Source organism: Gopherus flavomarginatus, chromosome 1 (genome assembly GCF_025201925.1).
Source record: "Gopherus flavomarginatus isolate rGopFla2 chromosome 1, rGopFla2.mat.asm, whole genome shotgun sequence".
NCBI classification, from domain to species: Eukaryota; Metazoa; Chordata; order Testudines; family Testudinidae; genus Gopherus; species Gopherus flavomarginatus.
In genome coordinates this window covers 59,117,259-59,138,788 of record NC_066617.1, presented here as the reverse complement: position 1 = coordinate 59,138,788, position 21,530 = coordinate 59,117,259, and the positions used below count along the sequence as shown (strand labels likewise).

At 40.0% G+C, this 21,530-nt stretch overlaps 1 protein-coding gene across 3 annotated transcripts in view; it reads left to right on the top strand.

The window, feature by feature from the left end:
* ADAMTS20 (ADAM metallopeptidase with thrombospondin type 1 motif 20) overlaps window positions 1-21,530 on the top strand; it is a 182,089-nt gene that overhangs the window by 71,466 nt on the left and 89,093 nt on the right. For all 3 annotated transcript variants that reach the window (XM_050936005.1, XM_050936004.1, XM_050936007.1), the window contains 7 exons: window positions 4,098-4,243; window positions 5,783-5,964; window positions 6,061-6,197; window positions 9,918-10,035; window positions 14,453-14,548; window positions 20,288-20,454; window positions 20,563-20,692. In XM_050936005.1, coding sequence (XP_050791962.1) covers window positions 4,098-4,243; window positions 5,783-5,964; window positions 6,061-6,197; window positions 9,918-10,035; window positions 14,453-14,548; window positions 20,288-20,454; window positions 20,563-20,692 — 976 coding nt within the window. The remainder of the gene's footprint in view (window positions 1-4,097; window positions 4,244-5,782; window positions 5,965-6,060; window positions 6,198-9,917; window positions 10,036-14,452; window positions 14,549-20,287; window positions 20,455-20,562; window positions 20,693-21,530) is intronic.

Sequence of the window (21,530 nt, the reverse complement as noted above, 5' to 3'; positions counted from 1 at the left end):
ATGGTTTAAAGATTTCAAGGTGCAGAGAACCTTCCAGCAAGTGACCCATGCCCCATGCTGCAGAGGAAGGCGAAAAACCTCCAGGACTTCCACCAATCTGTCCTGGAGGAAAATTCCTTCACGACCCTAAATATGGCGATTAGCTAAACCCTGAACATGTGGGCAAGACTCACCAGCCAGCACCTAGGAAAGAATTCTCTGTAGTAACTCAGTTCCCACCCCATCTAACATCCCATCACAAGTCATTGGGCATATTTACTGCTAGTAGTCAAAGACGAATTAATTGCCCAAATTAGACATTATACCATCCCCTCCATAAACTTATCAAGCTTAGTCTTGAAGCCAGATATGTCTTTTGCCCCCACTCCTCCCCTTGGAAGCCTGTTCCAGAACTTCACTCCTTTGATGGTTAGAAACCTTTGTCTAATTTCAAGTCTAAACTTCCTGATAGCCAGTTTATATCCATTTGTTGTGTTCACATTGGTACTGAGCTTAAATAATTCCTCTCCCTCCGTGGTATTTATCCCTCTGATATATTTATAGAGAGCAATCATATCTCCCCTCAGCCTTCTTTTGGTTAGGCTAAACAAGCCAAACTCTTTGAGTCTCCTTTCATATGACAGGTTTTCCATTCCTCGGATCATCTTAGTAGCCCTTCTCTGAACCTGTTCCAGTTTGAATTCATCCTTCTTAAACAGTGGAGACCAGAACTGCACACAGTATTTCAGATGAGGTCTCACCAGTGCCTTGTACAACGGTACTAACACCTCCTTATCTCTATAGAAATACCTTGCCTGATGCATCCGAAGAGCGCATTAGCTTTTTTCACAGCCATATCACATAGTCCAACAGCTCAGTATGAATTCATCCTTCTTAAACAGTGGAGACCAGAACTGCACACAGTATTTCAGATGAGGTCTCACCAGTGCCTTGTATAACGGTACTAACATCTCCTTATCTCTAGTAGAAATAATTTGCCTGATGCATCCCAAGACCGCATTAGCTTTTTTCACAGCCATATCACATAGTCCAACAGCTCAGTAGTCGTATCCCTTAGTGTACTGAAGACATATTAGGTCCATCATTTTGTGAGATTGGACTAATGAAAAAGCTCCTTTAGTCCTTTAAATTAATGTTAATCTAGGTTTTGACTGTAATATGAAGGGGGTGATGGCTGACTGTAAAATAGTCACTCTCTGTATCCAGTCCTAAGCTAAGATAAAATCCAGCATGTGCTCTTCTGTTTGTGGGCCCAAATCTACCTTGAGTAGACCCATCCTCCCATGTTCTGGAGTATCCATAGGATTCATAAGATCCAGTGCTTAAAAAATACCATCTGTGTAGACATTGAGGTGACCCAGGGCAAAAAATTCAGATAATTTCAGCCAGATAAGAGATCAGTCAGCATTCAGTATGGAGAATCTGATTAGTGAATAAGTTCCTATATCCAGAGCAAAATGATTACTGAACCCTTGTATTGCATGTGATGTATTCAGTATTGGCCGAATAACAGGGTAATTTTCAAGACTCATTTTCTGTTGTCATGGTATAATTCCCCACTCTAAACCTTAGCGTCCAAAAGATGAGGTACCAGCATGAATTCCTCTAAGATCAATTACCAGATTAGTACTTGTAGCACTGCCACCAACCAGGAATTCCAGTGCCTGGTACACTCTGGTCCCCCCAAAACTTTGCCCGGGGACCTCCAAGACCCAGACCCTCTGGATCTTAACACAAGGAAAGTAAACCCTTTCCCTCACCGTTGCCTCTCCCAGACTTTCCCTCCCTGGGTTACCCTGGAAGATTACTGTGATTCAAACTCCTTGAATCTTAAAACAGAAGAAAATTCACCTTCTCCCCTCCTTCTCTCTCTCCCTCCCAGACTCTCCCTGAGAGAGAAAGTAATCCTAACACAAAGAGAAATTAACCTTTCTCTCCCCCTTCCCTCCTTTCTCCCCACCAATTCCCTGGTGGATCCAGACCCAGTCCCCTGGGGTCTCACCAGAATAAAAAACAATCAGGTTCCTAAACAAGAAAAGCTTTTAATTAAAGAAAAAAGAAACAGTAAAAATTATCTTTGTAAATGTAAGATGGAATATGTTACAGGGTCTTTCAGCTATAAACACTGGGAATACCCTCCCAGCCTAAGTATATAAGTACCAATTAAAATCCTTTCAGCAAAATACACATTTGCAAATAAAGAAAACAAACATAAGCCTAACTCGCTTTATTTACCTAGTACTTACTATTCTGGACATATAACAGACTGTATCAGAGAGATTGGAGAGAAACCTGGTTGCACGTCTGGTCACTCTCAGAACCCAGAGAGAACAACAACCAAAAATTAACAGCGCACACACACAAACTTCTCTCCCTCAAGATTTGAAAGTATCCTGTCCCCTGATTGGTCCTCTGGTCAGGTGACAGCCTGGCTCATTGATCTTGTTAACTCTTTACACACAAAAGAGATATGAAGTACTTCTGTTCCATTAACTCTTAACTATCTGTTTATGACAGCTGTATATGTGGATAATAAACCGATACTTAAATCTGTATTGGATGTGATATATTCAGTTCTACTGAGGAAGACAGGGCCCACTGTAGTACTTATTTTAATTGCTAGATCCCAGAGTCAATCTGGAACCTTCTCTACCACTCTGATTTGGGAATTTATATATAGTATTGTCATTAGTTGCATTCTTTTGTGGTCCAATGAGGCAGTCACTAGGGTCATAGTGTAGGCATGATGCTATGCCCATAATTAAAATCCCAGCCCACATTTGGTCTCTAAAGGAATTATTCCCCCAGTTCCCATAGTTAGTCGACAGGATTAGGGCACCTATCTCCCGTAGGTGCTTTTATAAAAATCTCACCCATACACTAAATCTTAAGGTCTTTACTCAGTTTTTAATAATTGCTTTTTCAGGAAAATTCCTAGTGACTTCAGTAGGGCTACTCGTGTGCAGGATTGGGTGGTTAGATTGTACACTCTTAGAAGTAGTAATACTGTCTCTCACTTGTCTGGAACGTACCATGCTCATTCATGGTTCGTATTAACAATAATACATTAGTTACAGTTATAAGGTGCCAAGTCTAATAACTGCAGTGGCCCTATCAGAGTATACAGTAATTGTGTTATCTCTATCTGGAACTTAATGAATCCCTCAGCAGCTAACATGAGAGTTGTACTTTATGCCTTAGCTGAATTTGGCCAATTCCATTCAGAGTATTTTTGCCCGTCACTCTCATCTGCAAGTCTTCAGGCCCATACACAAATCAGATCTAGAGTGTCATCAAAATGATATTTGAGATTTAGCTGTGACTCTCAGAGTACCTTTCCCAGACTCACAGAAGATCTCTGTGTAGCTTGAAAGCTTATCTGTCTCATCAACAGAAGTTGCCCACCTTGTCTCTCTAATATCCTGGGACCAGCATGGCTACAAGAACACTGCATACATCATAATGAAATCAAATTGTTCTGAAAGTTACTTAATATTTCCTTCAGCTTTGTTTGCTTTAGTAGAATGCTTAAAACACTTTGAATTTCTTGGTGGCTTGGTAATACGGTAAAATTTTTACCTTTGCTTTTCATCATGAATTTTCAAGGCAAATAGAAGAGATCTTATAAGATGAACACTGCTGCAGATAAATGTAAAGTTTGTGTGTAAAATGTCAACAAGCATTTAGGGTCAGAATTTCAAAAGAGCTTGGCTCCCATTTTGGTGCCTAAATGAAGTGGCCACCTTTTGAAAAGTTCTCAGTAGCGTCTGTGGTTCTCAATGAGAGCTGTTGGTTGAAAAACACTCTTGAAATTTTGGCACTTCATTTACATTCCTAAAATGGAAGCTAAGCCATTTGGAAAATCTAGTATTACCTGTTGGTGCTGAGCCTTAATTTTATGTGTGTTTTTTAATATTTTTTTCTCTTTTTTGTTTCTGTGATACAATAACCTTGCGATAATAAACTTGTTGGTTGATTTCTATTAATCTTGTTTCACAATATCTTTTTTAAAAATGATTTTTCTACTATTTCCATTTTGGTTTTCAGATTTTAAGCACACATAGCTAACTTTTAAATGTTGTTTGTCAACTGAACAGCACTGTTACCATGGGATTTGTGTAAGCAAAGAAATGGAGACACGTCCTGTAGATGGAGAATGGGGACCTTGGGGACCTTATAATTCATGTTCAAGAACCTGTGGAGGTGGAATCAAGAGCACAACCAGGCTGTGTAATCAACCCGAGTATGTTGTTTGTTTGTTTGTTTGTATCAATATGTTTTTGATGTTGTATCCCAGCAAGTTAGTTCAAGGCAGCAGCAAAATAAATAGCAGTTTTAATAATTTCTAAAGCTAGAGGAGGTCAGTCTACAATCTCTGATACTCAGAAGGTTTCTGAGTTAATTTTATAATTTCTCTCAGGTGAATTATGTGTTTTTCAGATATTTTAAAATTGCATTGAGAGAGGACCTTTTCTTCTAATTTTATATAACTTGTTAGAATTTAGAGTCAACACTGAAATGCTTTCATTGAAGTAGGAACTTCAGAATAACATATTTTCCCTTTGTTAACCTTTTAAATAATCACTTCATTTCATCTATGGCTTTTTCACAAGGTGGCCAACAAGAATATTCACTGGCGGTAGGGAGCACTATTCTAGTTAGGCCTTTGGATGCTGAAGAGTACATAATTTTATGTTAATAAAACATTTCCTCTCTATTTAACAGTATTTTCCTTTTTTCCACCTCCTTTCTGTCTTGTAAATGTGACTTGCCTCTGCCAGTGGTAGAACTTTGGAGAATAATGCTTTAGGGCTTGAGGCCATGTCCACACTACAGAGTAAAATCGAAATTAATAATATCGATTTTATAAAACAGATTTTATAAAATCGATTTTACGCGTCCACACTAGGGCACATTACTTCGGTGGTGTGCGTCCATGGTCCCAGGCTACCATCGATTTCTGGAGCGGTGCATTCTGGGTAGCTCAGTAAAAGAATGGGACCAATAACTTCGATTTCCGTCCACACTAACCCTAAATCGATTTAGTAATATCGATTTTAGGGTTACTCCTTTCGTTTAGCTGGAGTACAGAAATCGATTTTAAGACCCCTTAAAATCGATTTTAAGTGTCTTGTAGTGTGGACGGGTACAGCGTTAAATCGATTTAACGCTGTTTAAATCGATTTAACGCTGTAGTGTGCACCTGGCCTGAGTCTGCCTCCCTTACTGCAAGTGACTTCAGTAGAATGAGTTTCCTCAGAGCAGTGACTGTCTCTCATTATATGGTTGTATAGCACTTAGTAAAATGGGGCTCTGATCCTGATTGTGGCCCCTGGCACTACTGCAGTGTAAAACTAATTACTAATTCTTGCAGAGTAAAGTAGTACGACAAATAAGGGTAATAAAATGGGGCTCTTACAGATTAGTAGATGTTCATGTTATTCAGATTATTATAGAATTGAAAGGCCAGACTCTAAAATGGCAGCATGATACATCCACTTTGCATTCACTAGTCACTGCACAAAGCAGTGGAGCATGAGCTCTGAACATCAACATATAAGGGTATGTCTACACTACGAAATTAGGTTGATTTTATAGAAGTCGGTTCTTTAGAAATTGTTTTTATACAGTCGATTGTGTACATAGGGAAAAACTATGCTGCATGGATATGATGAAAGACTGTTTTTTGAAGTTTTGCCATTAGGATCAACTGATTGTTTTAGAAACAAATGATGGACATGATGTTGATCCTATGTACTTTACTATGAATCATTTTGATTAGGCCGAGAAATGGAGGAAAATACTGTGTGGGTCGCAGGATGAAATTTCGATCATGTAGTACTGATTCATGTCCAAAGGGCAAACAAGATTTTCGAGAGCAACAGTGCTCTGATTTCAATGGTAAACATTTCAACATCAACGGTCTTACATCTGCTGTACGCTGGCTTCCAAAATACAGTGGCAGTGAGTAAATACAGATTTTCTTTGCTAACTAAATAAAAATGTTCATTTGCTTAAAGCTTTACAACAGACAAAAATCATGCTGGATTTTCTTTACAGTTTCTATGAAAGATCGCTGTAAACTTTTTTGCCGAGTGTCTGGAACAACTTCCTACTACCAGCTGAAAGACAGAGTTGCCGATGGTACTCCCTGTGGAACTGAAACCAATGACATATGCGTTCAAGGCTTATGCAGGGTATTTAAACTTAACTTGGATATTATTACACTTGTGTATATATACACAATGTATTAACATACTAATAAATATTTATCACCTATATATGTATACTATATACTTTATATAGTATACTATAGTGTATACTACATACGCAGTTCTTCTAGCATTTGCAGTGCTTGATGAGCCACCTGACAGCAGCTTTACCAGCATAATTAAGGGCCCTCAGGCCATCATGAAGTCTGGTTAGTTGACACTCATCGACAACATGTGCCATTGTCTGACAGAGACCACACTGACAAAGTGGGTCATGCGTAGATCCTTCTTGTAGAGGTTGGCTGTGAATATTCCTTAGCCAGTTCGGAACCTGTTCAACAGAGTCCGAAGATGATGTGGCAGGTCACATCCCGGCATTGAACGGTGAGATCAGTGACAATGAAACCATTCCAGATCTCGTTAGCTGGACCACTTATTGCACCATAGGGTTGCTGCTGAAAAATTCTGATCTGGCAGTTGAGACCATGATGGACATGAATCATGGTCTGTGGTGACTGAAGATGTCTGCATACAGTGGTAGACCTGGATTGGGATGTAGCTTTTCCACCAGTTTGGCTATTGATTGTCTGCAACGAATGTGTGGAGGAGCTAAGTTGCTCAGAACTGGTAGCCATGGAATAGGAGTCAGGCATAGAGTGCCTGTGATGATGCACATGGTTGAGTTCAATTCAGCATCAGCCAATTTACTGTGAGGTGAATAACAACAAATGGGCACAGTAGTCCACTGAGGAGTAGCACAGCACCAGAGCTGATGTGCAAAGTCTTTTGTGCTCCTGTGCCTCATGTCAAACTGGCTAATTTGCTGATTAGATTATTCCTGGTCCTGGCTTTGGCTGCAGTCTGTTTTAGATGCTGTGGTAAGTCAAATAGCAATCTAGTGTGACACCAAGGTAGACCTGTTTTGCCTTGTATTTCAGTCATTATCCAGTGAGGAGGATGTCTAACTTACATTTAGTACTTTCATTGTGGAGGTGGAAGACACTGAAAACTGTATTTGTCACACTTTGTTGGAGACGCCAACTGCTATAGTACTCTGCCATCTTGGGCAGGTTGGCGTCAAAACAACAACCTTGTTCTCATCCGTGACTGAAAACAATGGTGTACATTTCACATAGCCAGATGGTCACATGGTTGCTCACGTGACCTCTGCTGGGTGACATCATCCAACCAGCATCATATGTGGTTCTGGACAACTTTCCACACAGTTAACACAGACTAGCACTTATCCATGTCGGCCTTCAGCTGCCCATTGTTAGGAACTTAAACAAAAGAAGATGGAATTTCAGGAAAACAAATTAGGAGAAATTTAGCAAAATCTTGGAATGAAGTATCATTACTATCCCATCATGTTTCATGCCAGTCAATGAAGCCTACAACCATTTTCATGGAGCCATCTTCAAAGCAGCGTGAGAGTCCATTCCACAAGGCCATTGCTGTGTCTACATTCCTTGTTTTGACACCATACATTCAGAACTATTGGTGTGGTATGAATTGTCTGGAGATCCAGATATTGCTGACCCGCTAATAAAAGTCCTTAGCTGCTGTGATAGAAACAAGATGGGAGGAAACAACAAGAATTATGAACTTCACCCATTCTAGCCAGAAATCCTGGAACCTTTTGTGTTGACTTGGTACGGCAAGTGCTTCCCCATCCTCCTTTCACTCCAAACCAAGTTGCTTTCCACTTGCTTCAGGTTGCAAAAGTTCCCTTGAATAAGCTTGTGAAGTGGCAGATTTGCAATGAATGGCGGCAATTCAGATGATGTAATCTGCACCATTCACAAACACTGAACTAGACACTGCACTGTGCAACATCAAATCTGGAATTTCACTAGAATTCCTGAATCACCTTGGAATCAACGTTTATCAATGATTATCCAAATTCCTGATGGGGGTTATCAATTTCGGTATCCTGTCAAGGATTTGGAGAATGTCAAAAGTAATCACCCTTTTAAAACCTGAAAAGGACGCACATAGTGCAGCAAACTACCAACTAATCTCACTGCTATCTGTTGGATTCAAAGACTTGGAGTGGCTTATCCTCCAGCGTGTATCTCCAGAGGTGGTGGCAATTCTCAGCGTTGACTGAGCTGGCTATTGGAAAGTTGAAGCACACGTGACTAAGTCCTAGCCCTCACTACATATATAGAAAACAGGTTTCAACAGAACTGGAAGACCAGAGCTGTTTCTTGGACCTGACAGCTGACTACGATACAGCACGGCACACTCGTCTTCTGATAAAACTGTCAAAAGCTCACCCAGCATGAGTGGTGGACGTTGCTGAACTTCTGCTTCCTGACAGGCATTTTCATGGGATGGAACAAGCGAACGGAGAAGACAATCCAACAGCTTACCCCAACGCCCTGTGCTTGCATCCACCCTGTTCAGTCCGTACACAAACGACCTGCTACTGACTCAGTTATGCAAATTCGTCTATGCAGATGACTTCTGCTGCGGTACCCAGTCACGCTTTTTCATTTTATATATATATAGTATGTACACCTTATACTCTATACACTACACACACAGTCTTTCTCTCACTCTTTAAAAAAATATAAAAATATACGGCAAAGTAAATCTTCTTGGAAACCACTAAAGCAAAGTTGTTTGAACCGATTTTAACAAAGTTCTGATCCTAATCTGCTTAGTGACCTAGAGGTAGAGCTCATAAATCAGAAGACCCAGATTTGACTCCTAATAGCCTAATTCTTCTGTCTTTTAAACAGCTGTAAATTAGAGGTAACTATTGAAGTCAGTGAATAGCAGAGAAAAGTGCTATTACCTCTATGGAGAGGAGGTTTTACATCATATTTCTCAAAATCAGGAGGCAATTTAGCTCTGAAAGAGATCATTTCAAAGTTTTCTTAGATGGATGAAAATTTATGGTAATGCCACAGGCCTTTTTATAGGGAGAGGGATGCTAAAACAACCCAGAACTTTGAGCCAGATTTTGCTTTCCATCCTCATGCAGCCTTACTGATTGCAGTGGGTTGCATAATGTGAAAGTGAAGATAAAATTTGACCCTTCATTAGGGTAAACCACAGGGAGGAATGCCAGAGAGCAGCTGTACTTACGTGGAGGAGGGAAAGGGAATGGTTTGAGTAAAGAATTAAAAATTAAAATAGTGATCTTGAGTTTATTTTTCTTAGTATCTTAGCTCATATAAATAGTTAATAAATCATTCTTTATTTTACAACTATAGAGTTTAAAAGAATTGATGTTCATGTGCACATAATACTAAAGGAATTGATTCATTTTAACATTACAGAAGTTTTTGAACAAATTGTCTTTAAAATTTATAGTGAACATTCAATATTGTATACAGAAAATGTTAATGCATCAAGAAATACAGAAATATGAAATAGATTTGCATTGTGCTTTCTTAGAATAACAGAAGTATTATACTTTGTCCTTACATCAAAGCACCTAAGATCATATAAAAGACTGTTCATGATTTGCCAACAGAGATGGAAATAGTCCATTGAGATATATCTATATCTATATCTATATCTATATCTATATCTATATCGATATCGATATCGATATCGATATCGATATAGATATAGATATAATGAATAAAATCTTTTTGGGAAAAAATCTTAATGTGCCATTTTCACTGTTTTCTACTGAGCTGAATGAATTATTACAATATATGCAACACAGATTTATTGTATTTCTTGTAGCAAGCTGGCTGTGATCATGTGTTGAATTCCAAGGCAAGGAGAGATAAGTGTGGAATCTGTGGTGGTGATAATTCTTCATGTAAGACTCTTGCAGGCACTTTCAGCAGTGCTCATTATGGTATGTTCTTCTCTTATTTTACATTTAAGTTGTGTTTAAAGTACGATTTCAGTGTACGTTCTTTAGGGCCTCTGCCAACAGAAAATATCCATGACTTTGAGTGACAAAAGCTCTTTCAAGGATACAGAGACAAACACTGTGGTATGCTGACCTATTCAAGAAAAAGTCAGTTGCTGAGTAAAGTCAAAGCAAAAGAGAGGGAGAAAATGGCGTGGTGAGAAGTTGCAGAGCTATCTCTGGAAAAGAGTGCTTCCTGCCTCCTGCACTTTGTGATCAGTCTGTGCTGAAACTACACAGCCCATTGGGCTCCAGCATCTCCTGCTGGCCCCATGAGGAGAGAGAGGGGTGAATCCCAGGTCTGAGCTCCTGGCTGATTTTCTTTCTTTTATTAAAATGACAAATATAGACCCATAAAATGTGATGCCCTCTCTTATCCCAGATTACCTGAAGATGTATGTCCTTCTTCTGATCTATGACAATTAGTGGGAAAACCTATCCCATAGAGAATCTATTACCTCAGTTTCTTCATTAGTACTATCTGTAGTTCCTACATCAATGTGTAGGAGGGTTTGAGAGATCAGTTTGTGTATATATAAATAGAAACTCTTGTCAAGCATAGCATACAGAGCCATAGCTTCGTAGTAAGAGCATGAGACAGAGGGTCAGGAGACCATGGACATCAATTGTCCAATGGCCCCTGTAGGCTGCTCCACTAGTTTAAAGGTGCAGCAAACTGAGTGGAGATGACCCTTGGCAAAAAGAGGAAATGCCTGGCCAATGTAGAGCTGCCAGAAAGGTTCTGTGCTGGCACCTTTCCCATTCTCCAGGGGACAAGAGGAAGGGTATGTCCAAAATGCTGCTGGACTTCGGTTATTTTTTGCCTGGCAGATGGTCTGTGCTCATCCCAGGGGATGAGGCACAAAGACCAGAAGGCGTAAAGGTGGCACACAGTCATTGTCTCCCCTCTGTCTCTTCTCCCACATGTGTATATACACACAATCCTCTCTTGTTTCTGTGCTGATGGATGATTGAAGGCACAGTAAGTGCCCATTATTATTAAATCAGAAACCATATGAATTTGTAAATGTACATTTAAAATTGTAACAGTGAAAGGATGTAAGAGTTTGATAAAACTGTAAGGAATTGTGGGCTTTTTTTATCACCATTAATGATCATGTACTGTAGGGTTAGCACATGAATTGAATTAAGAATGTGCCTGATACCAATCTATTCATATTCTTATAAAAATGGCATTAATGCCACTGTCAGCAAGGCTGTGTTAGGATATCTGTTACCACCTTACATATTTTTGAGTCAGTTTGTTCTTTATTAAAAGCAAACATGCTAAAACATGGAACTTTCCATTTAAAAGTAGGGTTTCTTTTTTAATAAAATTTCAAAATTAAATTATTGTTAGTTTAGACATTTTTATTTTAAGTCTGGTCTTGAAAATTAGTAAATTATGTAAAATAATGAAGTTATTAGCTTCAGGCACTTCTTTCTATGGTGGAAGTGAAAAAAAGTGGGTTTTTTTGGCTGTTTTTTCATTTTCAACTGACAGGTTGCAGGACTTTGTATTTTGAGGAAATAACACAATTAAGACCTAACATTTTAGTTAGGAAAACAAATCTGTGCATATGCCAGAAGGACTAGGTCATGGAAGTTATTTCACTGCCATCCATCAGTGTGGTACAGTGTCCTGTGCACAGGGTGTGTGCAATTTGAACAACCATTTAGGCTGCTATAGATTGTTTGTTTTCCCTGTGTTTACCCTACCCCCTTCCATGAGCCTGTGTAAAAGGGCTTACTATAAATGAGAATAAGACCCATTATACTTTGTACCTCCAACTAGGCTTCTTTCAGCAACACAACATGGTATGATATAGCCTTAGGGCCAAATTCTACTACCCTTATTTGATTAATCCTCTGACTTTGCTGGGCTTGCAGAGGGTGTTGGTCAAGGCAGAATTTGACATGGCAAGATTATAAAGCTTGTTTTGGGAAATTAAAATTGGGTTATTTTCTTCTGTTTCACAATTAACCATAAAATTTAAATTGTGCTTTAATTAGTAAGCCCTTAAATAATCATACATCCTATGTGAGTACATTAGGTCTTCCAGAAGTCTAAATGTGTGGTGGCAAGTAGTGAGGCAACTACCTGCTGCCTGCATGATCAGAGAGAATAGTTCAGAGCTGTCACTAGCTCTGTCCACTGTTACTATGACATGGTTTGGCTCGGTAACAAAATGGGGCTAGAGTCCCTCAAAATGGGCAGGATTATGCAAATTACGGCATGTCTACAGACCCTAAACCAGATAGTAGCACGTATGCCACAGATATTGTAGCCTGCACTGCCCACACAGCTCTAACACTTTGACAGCCATGTTCAAGCAGGAATGCAACAGCCCTCACAGAATGTGATGTTCAGTTAGCATCTTCCCAAAAACAGAGGGGTAACCCTCCAGGATAGCACTAGCACATCTCCAGTCATACTGATGATATAAGATGCTCTCTCAAGGCTATATTAAACCAGCAAATTGATTTTACCATGCAGTTTGGTATGTGTAGGCCTCACCAGCTTGTGCTGCAATACTCTGCCCCTTTGATATTTCCTGGGAGTAGTGCAGTAGTAGACACTCTTATGCACCAAGGGACCAATTTGAGATTTGGTTTATGCCACTGCAGGAGCAGCCTGTGTGATCAGTCACTGGAGCAGTGCTCTGCATGCCATGTAATGTTGTTATAATTTTGCCCTACATATTTAAATGTTAATAAAATAGTCATCAGCAATTCATTTCAACTAAATGCTAATGTACTGGCATCCTGGTCTGAGGAGACAGATACCTTTAATTACTCATACTTGGTATTTTTAACTGTCTTTCTGTTATATTGCACTTATAACTGAAGTATCTGAGTACTTGACAAAGAATTGTCCCTTCCCCAACAAAAGTCAGTGATGTGATTGTTTTATATCAGCATGCTACTTGGCAATGTTTCTGTTATTTTTAAATTTCTTTCCTCCGAATTTTGTCTTCTCTCCTCTCTCGTCCAACTACCTTTTTCTCTTTCCTCTCCCTGTTTTTACCTTCTCTTGGGTGTGAATAATAGGAGGATTCTTGGATATTTTTTCTTTACTACATATTAGAAAGATATATTGTGTAATTTACAGGTAGTGGACTATTGACTAAGATGTGCAAATTGTAAGTTTGCAATTACAGTGCTGCCCCCAAGTGGTAGACATAATAAATTTGTGCTAACACTAAGCTGTTTGGGTTATGCACATTGATTATTATGTGATTAATACAATACTGTACAATTAGTGGATAATGAAACTAATGGAGAGTCTTGTAGTTATATTTTTAGCTTATTACCCATGGATGAGGGCTAGCCAGTTGACACTTAGTGCTAATAATAATCCTGAGGTAATGTTAGTGGATAGAGAAGCAATTGGAGGAGTTATCAAGAATTATAGTAATTCTTCTGACAGTGCTACTATTTGTTAAGCAGGTTCACAATATAGGGTTCTTAGATTCAGTGGTGCACCTGGATGTTTAGGTAGCAGCTGTGAATAAGCATTTTTAACTGTACATGTGAGAAGAGTGTGGCTGTTTCTCTCAGATGTGGATCTGGCTATTTATTATTTTATTACCTCAAAACTATGCTGCTACAATACCTATTACTGTATTTGGGACTAGCTGGAGTAATTGTAGAATGTGATGACTTGTTTATGAAGAATTACTTCTTGAAGGGAACACATTAGACCCACACTCTAATGAGTAGCCTAACTCACATCTAGAAGATTGCAGATCTAACATGACTAATTTATCCAATGTATATAACTTACGTACCTACCTGGCCTTCACACTGTAGTGTCTGAGCACCTAGCAGTCATTAATGGATTTTCACCTCACTGCACTCCTTTAAAATAGGGAAGTATTATCTCCGTTTTACAGACAGAGGGCAGGGGCACAGGGTAGATTAAGTGACTTGTCCAAGTTCTCACAGAAAGTTTGAAGCCAGGTCCTCCTGAGTCCCACTAAAGTGTCCTATTCAGTAGACATGTATATGGAAAGGATTTTATTAATAGAGTCCACTAATATTATTGGTTATAGTACATGTCATTCAGTTTTCATAAAACCAGAAAAAATAATTTTCTTTTTTGATACGAAATCAATAAGTATTATAATAGTTCAGTTTGACTAGACTTTATATAGATTAATTTCTGTGTTCTAAAAGAAGCTACCAGATTTTCTTTCCTGCAGAAAAATGAGTGGATTTAACAGCGGGCTGTTCCTCACTGGTTGTCAAAGTATGGGAAGAAAGCTAATTAAACAAATGTTCAGCAGATTAATTTTTACAAGTATATGGATGTTTATGGTGTTTAGAAAGAACTAATTTATGTACAATTATATTCCAGGTTATAATATCATAGTAAAAATTCCCATGGGAGCAACAAACATTGACATTCGTCAGCACAGCTATTCAGGAAAACCAGAAGATGACAACTACCTTGGTAAAGGTTTCCAGTAAACAACAGCTGATAGACGGTTTGTGTGTACTTTCCCAAAGGTCTGCTGCAGACACAAAATATAAGAAGTCTGATAAAGTCCTTAGAGCAATTTTGTAATTATAATTTACCATCACCTAGGTTGCCTGGTTCCCTCTGCAGAAGTTACACAAGTGTAATTTCATCTGGAAAAAAAAACAGGAACTTTAATGGCTTTTGGGGATTCAGAGATTCTGTGGCTGGAAGGGACCACTGTGATAATCTAGTCTGATCTGAATAACATAGGCCATAGAACTTCCCCAAAATAATTCCCAGATCATATCTTTTAGGAAAAGTTTTGATTTAAAAACTGTTGATGAAGGAGAACCCACCATGACCATCGGTAAAATGTTCCAATGGTTGATTACCCTCACTGTCAAAAACGTATGCCTTATTTCCAGTCTGAATTTGTCTAGTTTTCACTTCCAGGCAGTGGATCGTGTTATACTTTTCTCTGCTAGAATTAAGAGAGCTTTATTAAATACTCATTCCTCATGTAGGTGATTATACACTGTAATCAAGTCACCCATTAACATTTTCTTTGTTAAGCTAAATAGTTTGAGCTCCTTCAGCCTATCACTGTAAGACATGCTTTCTAATCCTTTGGTCATTCTTGTGGATCTTTTCTGAACCCTCTCCAATTTATCAGCTTTCTTCTTGAATTGTGGACCCCAGAACTAGATACAGTATCCCAGCACTAGTTGTACGAGTACTAAATAGAGGTAAAATAACCTCCCTACTCCTGCTTGAGATTCTCCTGTTTATGCATCCCAGGACTGAATTAGCTCTTTTGACTAGAGTTTTGCACTGGAAGCTCATGTTCAGCTAATTATCCACTATGACCTCCAAAGCTTTTTTCAGAGTCACTGCTTTCCAGGAGAAAGTCCTGCATCCTATAAGTATAGCCTACATACCTTACTCTTTTAGGTGTATGCATTTACAGTTAGACATATTAAAATGCATATTGTTTGCTTGCATTCAGTTTACCAAGTGATCCAATTGGCTGTCCTGTGACCTGTCCTCTTCATTATTTAACATTCCCCCAATTTATATGTCATCTGCAGACTTTATCAGTGATTATTTGATGTTTTCATCTGGGTCACTGGTAAAAATGTTAAATAGTGTAGGGCCAAGAACAAGTCCCTGTAGGACCCACTGGAACAAACCTGCTCAATGACGATTCCCTGTCTATACTTACATTTTGAGACCTACCAATCACAGTTTTTAATTAATTTCATGTGTTCCATGTTAATTTTATATTGTTCTGTTTTTTAATCAAAATGGTTGTTTAGTGCCAAGTCAAATGTAATACAGAAGTCTAAGTATATTACCTTTACTAACATTGTTACCTTTATCAACCAAACTTATCTCATTTAAAAAAAAAAATCAGGTTAGTTTGACAGGATCTCTTTTCCGTAAACCCATGTTGATTTGCATCAATTACATTACCTTCCTATAATTCTTTATTAAATGAGTCCCATTTCAGCCGCTCAATTATCTTGCCCAGGATTGACATTAAACTGTCTATAATTAGCCTGGTCCTTCTGTTTACCCTAGTTAAAATTTGGCACAACGTTAGCTTTCTTCCAGTCTTTTTGAACTTCTCCAGTGCTCTGAGACTTATTGAGAATCAACATTAATGGTCCAGTGAATTCCTCAGCCAGCTCTTTTAAAAGTCTTGGATACAAGTTAACTGGACCTGCTGATTTAAAAATGTCTAACTTTAGTAGCTTCTGTTTGACATCCTCCAGAGATACCGTTGTTCTGTATTTGTGGGTAAAACAGATGATGTAGTCTCATTATATGGTGATGATAACACTCTTTCCATTCAAATCGTATCTCTGGAGGATGTCAAACAGAAGCTACTAAAGTTAGACAATAAACACTTCCCCCTTTTCTGCATTATTATTATTGATCAGTCTACCAGTTCCATCTACTAGTGGACAATATCATTGTCAGGATGCTTTTGGTTCCTAATATATTTAAAGAATTCCATATTGTCCTTAACTCTGCTGGCCACAGAGTTCTCCTTGTGTCCCTTTGCTCCCTTATCAGTTTTCCACAATTCCTAATTCCTAATTTATATTCATTACTATCAACTTCCTCTTTCTTCCATTGGTAATATATATATTTTTAATTTTTTGTAGCTGCCTGCACTTCCCTCTAAACCACATCAATTTTTTATCCAGTACAACCTACTGTCTCAGTTGTTAGACTGTGACATTTTGGGCATCTTAAAGTGTTTTTAAATTATTTCCAATTATCATTCACATTTTTCTTATTAAATTTTTCCTCACAACTGCTTTGGTTCATCATTGTTTTCAGCTTTGTGAAATTGGCCTTATTATTATTATGCTTGCATATTATAAATGTGATCAAGTAATGATCACTTGCTCCTACGTTTCCATTAATTTTTGGTTCTGTGATCTTTATCTGTTGGGACAAGGTTGAATAGAGAATCCTCTGTGTTGGCTGCAAAGCTTTTTTAGTTAGGAAAATTGTCACCTATGATGATTAGAAATTTCAGGAATGTTTTTGTACTGTCAACGTGAGACCTCCAGAATATGTCACTCAAATTGAAGGTACCCTGTGATCACACAGTTATTTTTCCTACACATTATAGGTAGGTGCATAAGGAGGCAGTGATCCTGTTTCCTACTGTGATTTGGTGGACTGTTTCTTATTCTTAATGTGTGTTTGTGCTTATCTGTCAGAAAGAGGCAGTACGAATGGATGGTGTGTTTACAAAGATTTTATCAGTATGAATATGTGGTGGTCATGTTATTTATAAGTGAACTAAGAATTAGAGCAAGCACTGGGATTTTTTAAATGCATATTTGTTGAAAACACCATTTATTTATAAGTTGAGATCTCTGTTATATCTGAACTATATAGTTTATTTGGGAGAACGAGATTTAGACAGAGTAGAATTGTTGTTGAAAACATTTATTTTCAGTTGTGTTATGACATTTTGCAGTTAAATGTTTCATTAATTTTAGAGAGACAGGGTAGCGGAGGTAATATCTTTTATTGGACCAACTTCTGTTGGTGAAAGAGACAAGCTTTCGAGCTTACACAGAGCTCTTTGTCAGAATGTTAAACATGCACAGAGAACAAGCTCAGGTGGTCACCTATACATACATTATACATATATTCTATCCATGGATGAAAATACTATGAGAAAAAGAGGTTTTTAGAAAAGTATGCTTATCTTACAATATTAAAATTTATCATGTAATGCCAGAATGCACATTTCAGCCTTGCCAATGAAGGCCTAGGACAGGGGTCGGCAACCTACACGAGCCAATTTTTAATGGCACACTGGAGCCTGCCGGGACCCCAGGGTGCCATTAAAAATCCTGCCGATGCGGCAAGCTGCGGGGTCCACGCTCCTGGGCTGGAGCGCCAGGCAAGCGCAGCAAGCCGCAGACCCTCACCCCCCTTTCCCATGAGCCATGCTGCCGCGCACAGCACTCTCGGGGCCGGGGCTACGCGCTCCCGCGGGGCAGTGTTTGGCTCCGTGGGGAGGGCAAGACACTCCCCGCTGATCCGGAGCCCCGCCGCTGTGCGCAGCCCTACTCCGCCCCTCAGAGCACTGCGTGCATGGCAGCAGGGCTCCAGATCAGCGAGGAGCCTATGGTAAGGGGTCTGGGTCTTGGGGGGGGTGGATAAGAGGTGGGGGCAGTCAGGGGACAGGGAGCAGGGTGGATTTGATGGGGGGGTGGGATCCCAGGGGGGTGATTAGGGGCAGGGGTCTCTGGAGGAGGCAGTCAGGGAGGAGGGGGGGTTGGATGAGGCATGGGAGTGGGGGGTGGATAGAAGTTAGGGCAGTCAGGGGACAGAGAGCAAGGGGGGTCCTGGGAAGGCAGTTAGGGTGGGGGGGTCTCTGGAGAGGATGGTCAGGGGACAAGGAGCTGGGGGGGGTTGGGAGTCTGGGGGGACTGTCAGGAGGTAGGGGTGTGAAGAGGGGTTGGGCAAGCAGGGAAGGGTTGTATGGGTCCAGAGTTCTGGGGGTCCTGTTGCAGGGTGGGGAGCGGTTAGATAGGCATGGGAGTCCAGGGGGTCTGTCTGGGTGCGGGGGTGTGTATAAGGGTTGGGGCAGTCAGGGGACAGGTAGGGGGTAGGGTCCTAAGGGGGCAGTCAGGGGACCAGGGGCAGGAGGTTTAGATAGGGGTGGGGTCCCAGGAGGGGATAGTCGGGACAAAGAGCGAGGGGGTTTGGGGGTTCTGGGAGCGGCAGTCACCCGGCCCTCTGACCTGAGCCCTGACCCCCCCACACACACACCCAGACCTCTGCCTTGAGCTCTGTACCCCCCAAAACCCCCCAGGTCCTTGTCCTGAGCCCTGTACCACCCAGCCCTCTGTTGGCTCCTTCACCACCACCCCCCGCATGACCCCAGCCCTGACTCTGGCACCCCCACATCCATACCCAGCCCCCCTACCCTGACATCTACACCCCCCTCACATGTGCCTAGCCCTCTGCCCTGACTCTTGCAGCCCCTACATCCCCAGCCCCACCCCCATCTCATGCACCCCGCACATCCCCATCCCCACCCTAAGCACCAAACGGGAGCTCCTGCACCCCTACTCACATTCCCATCTGCACCCCTCACACCAAATGGGAGCTGCCCAGGTAAGTGTCCCCACGCTCAAACCTCCTGCCCCAACCCTGAGCCCCGCTCCCGCACTCTAGATCTTGTACAGACCCTCCCCCAGCCCTGTGCTTGGTCCACTCCGACTCTCAGCTCAGTGCAGAGAGAGGAAGAGAATGGGCCAGAACCAGGGAGAAGGTAGGTACTCACTGTATGTGGGCAGGGCTGGGACCCCAGACCAGCAGCAGGATGAGCGGGTCCAGCAGTCAGGATCCTGGCTGGCAGGAGCTGGCGGATGGAACCCCTGAGCGGCAGTGGGCTGAGCCGCTCAGCCCACTGTCAATCTGGGGTCCCGGCTGCTAGCCCCGCACAGCCTGCTGCCGGTCTGGGGTTCTGGCTGCCGGACCCTTCCTAACTGGGATCCCGGCCGCAGGCCCCACTCAGCCTGCTGCCTGCCTAGGTGAACAGAACCCCAGACCAGCAGTGGGCTGAGCGGGCCGGCGGTGTAAGATCAACATTTTAATTTAATTTTAAATGAAGCTTCTTAAACATTTTGAAAACCTTGTTTATTTTACAATACAACACTAGTTTAGTTATATAATATATAGACTTGCAGAGAGAGACCTTCTAAAAAACATTAAAATGTATTACCAGTGCGCGAAACCTTAAATTAGAATGAATAAATGAAGACTCGGCACACCACTTCTGAAAGGTTGCCGACTCCTGGCCTAGGAGTTACCCATTTTTAACCATGTTACTGAACCATAGCCCTGTAGAATACAAGACTGTAGAACAATTCAGAATACAAACTGTTCCTGGGTATACTGGCAGGAGCAAAACATTTAAAAATTATTTCTGGTATTACTACCCTGTAGTAATGTGGCCCCCAACACAGTAAATATTAACGATGTAGATAGTACCTATAGCACCTGAATAGAAGTATGTTACTAATGGTATCAGATCTTACTGATGTTTTCAAAACTGTTTGTCATAAATTAAAAAAATACCAATTATCATAATGAATAACTAAATGCAAATAAAATTTCAAATTTGTGTTACTGTTTATTATACCTTTTAATTGGGATAGATGTTTATTCCCAAATTTTTACTTTTAGCATTATCTGATACTCACGGGAATTTTATCCTGAATGGAAATTTTGTTGTAAGCATGTCTAAAAAAGAAATTGGTATACAAGGAGCCATTTTTGAGTACAATGGTTCAAACAACACTGTAGAGCGAATTAACAGCACCGATCGACTACAAGAAGAGCTAATTTTGCAGGTGAATTTTCAATGTTTTAATAAGTTTGTAAAGTTAATAAGTGTTTATAGTTTTATAATCATGGGTCAATTCATTGAAAAAAAAAGTATTATTTTTATATCTTTAAAGGTATTATGTGTAGGGAATTTATACAACCCTGATGTGCGTTATTCATTCAGTATTCCTATAGAAGAGAGAAGTGATCTGTTTCTCTGGGATCCATATGGTCCCTGGCAAGAGTGCAGCAAAATGTGTCAAGGTATTGTGAATTCTTTTTGAAATCAGAATTCTGTTTATGATGTTATTTCATATTCTTACATGTAAATTCAGAAGTATTTAATATCATGTCACATCATGCATCTCAACCTGTGTATGCCCAAATGTCGCACGTAATTTGGGATAAAGTCCTGAAAATGAGGTATACCAATAAATGCAGGAAACTTTTAAATGGTGAGGGATTCATTTCCTTGGTGTAAATAGAGTTCTGTATCTTCTATTCTGGATTCTCTATTTCTAATGTAAATAATTTTCAACTGTATAAGTGTGAAATTTGCATGAAATTATAGTTAATTTAAATTTAGAGATTAAAATGAGTGATACTGAAATTAAGGTACACTTAAGGTATGTCATCCAGAAAAGTGTGATAACATGGATTGGGTTCATCAAAGGATTAATTAGTTCTATTTAGTTTAAAATTTTATATATAGAGAAGCGTTATTATTTTATTTTTATTTATTTGTACTTTTTCACAGTAATTCTAGCAGTAATTGAATTTCTATATTTATGGAAGCAGTTTGGCTCAAAAAATGATTACATTATATAATCTCATAAAAGACTAGCCACTTGCCTACAAGAATCTGATTGATACGGCTAGTGCTCTTGCTTGACATGAACTAAGCCAGAGTGCCAACAAAAGGAGCCATCTGTATGTTTTCTAAACCTTAGTTGAATCTCCTAAAGAGTCAGAGAAAGCTCAGTACAATTTTTCAGTTAAAGAAACCTATCACAGTGGATTAAGCTTCAAATCCAAGCTTGTTACGAATAACCAGGAAGCTCAGACAATAGACATTGCAGAGCATAACAAAAGCTATGTATCA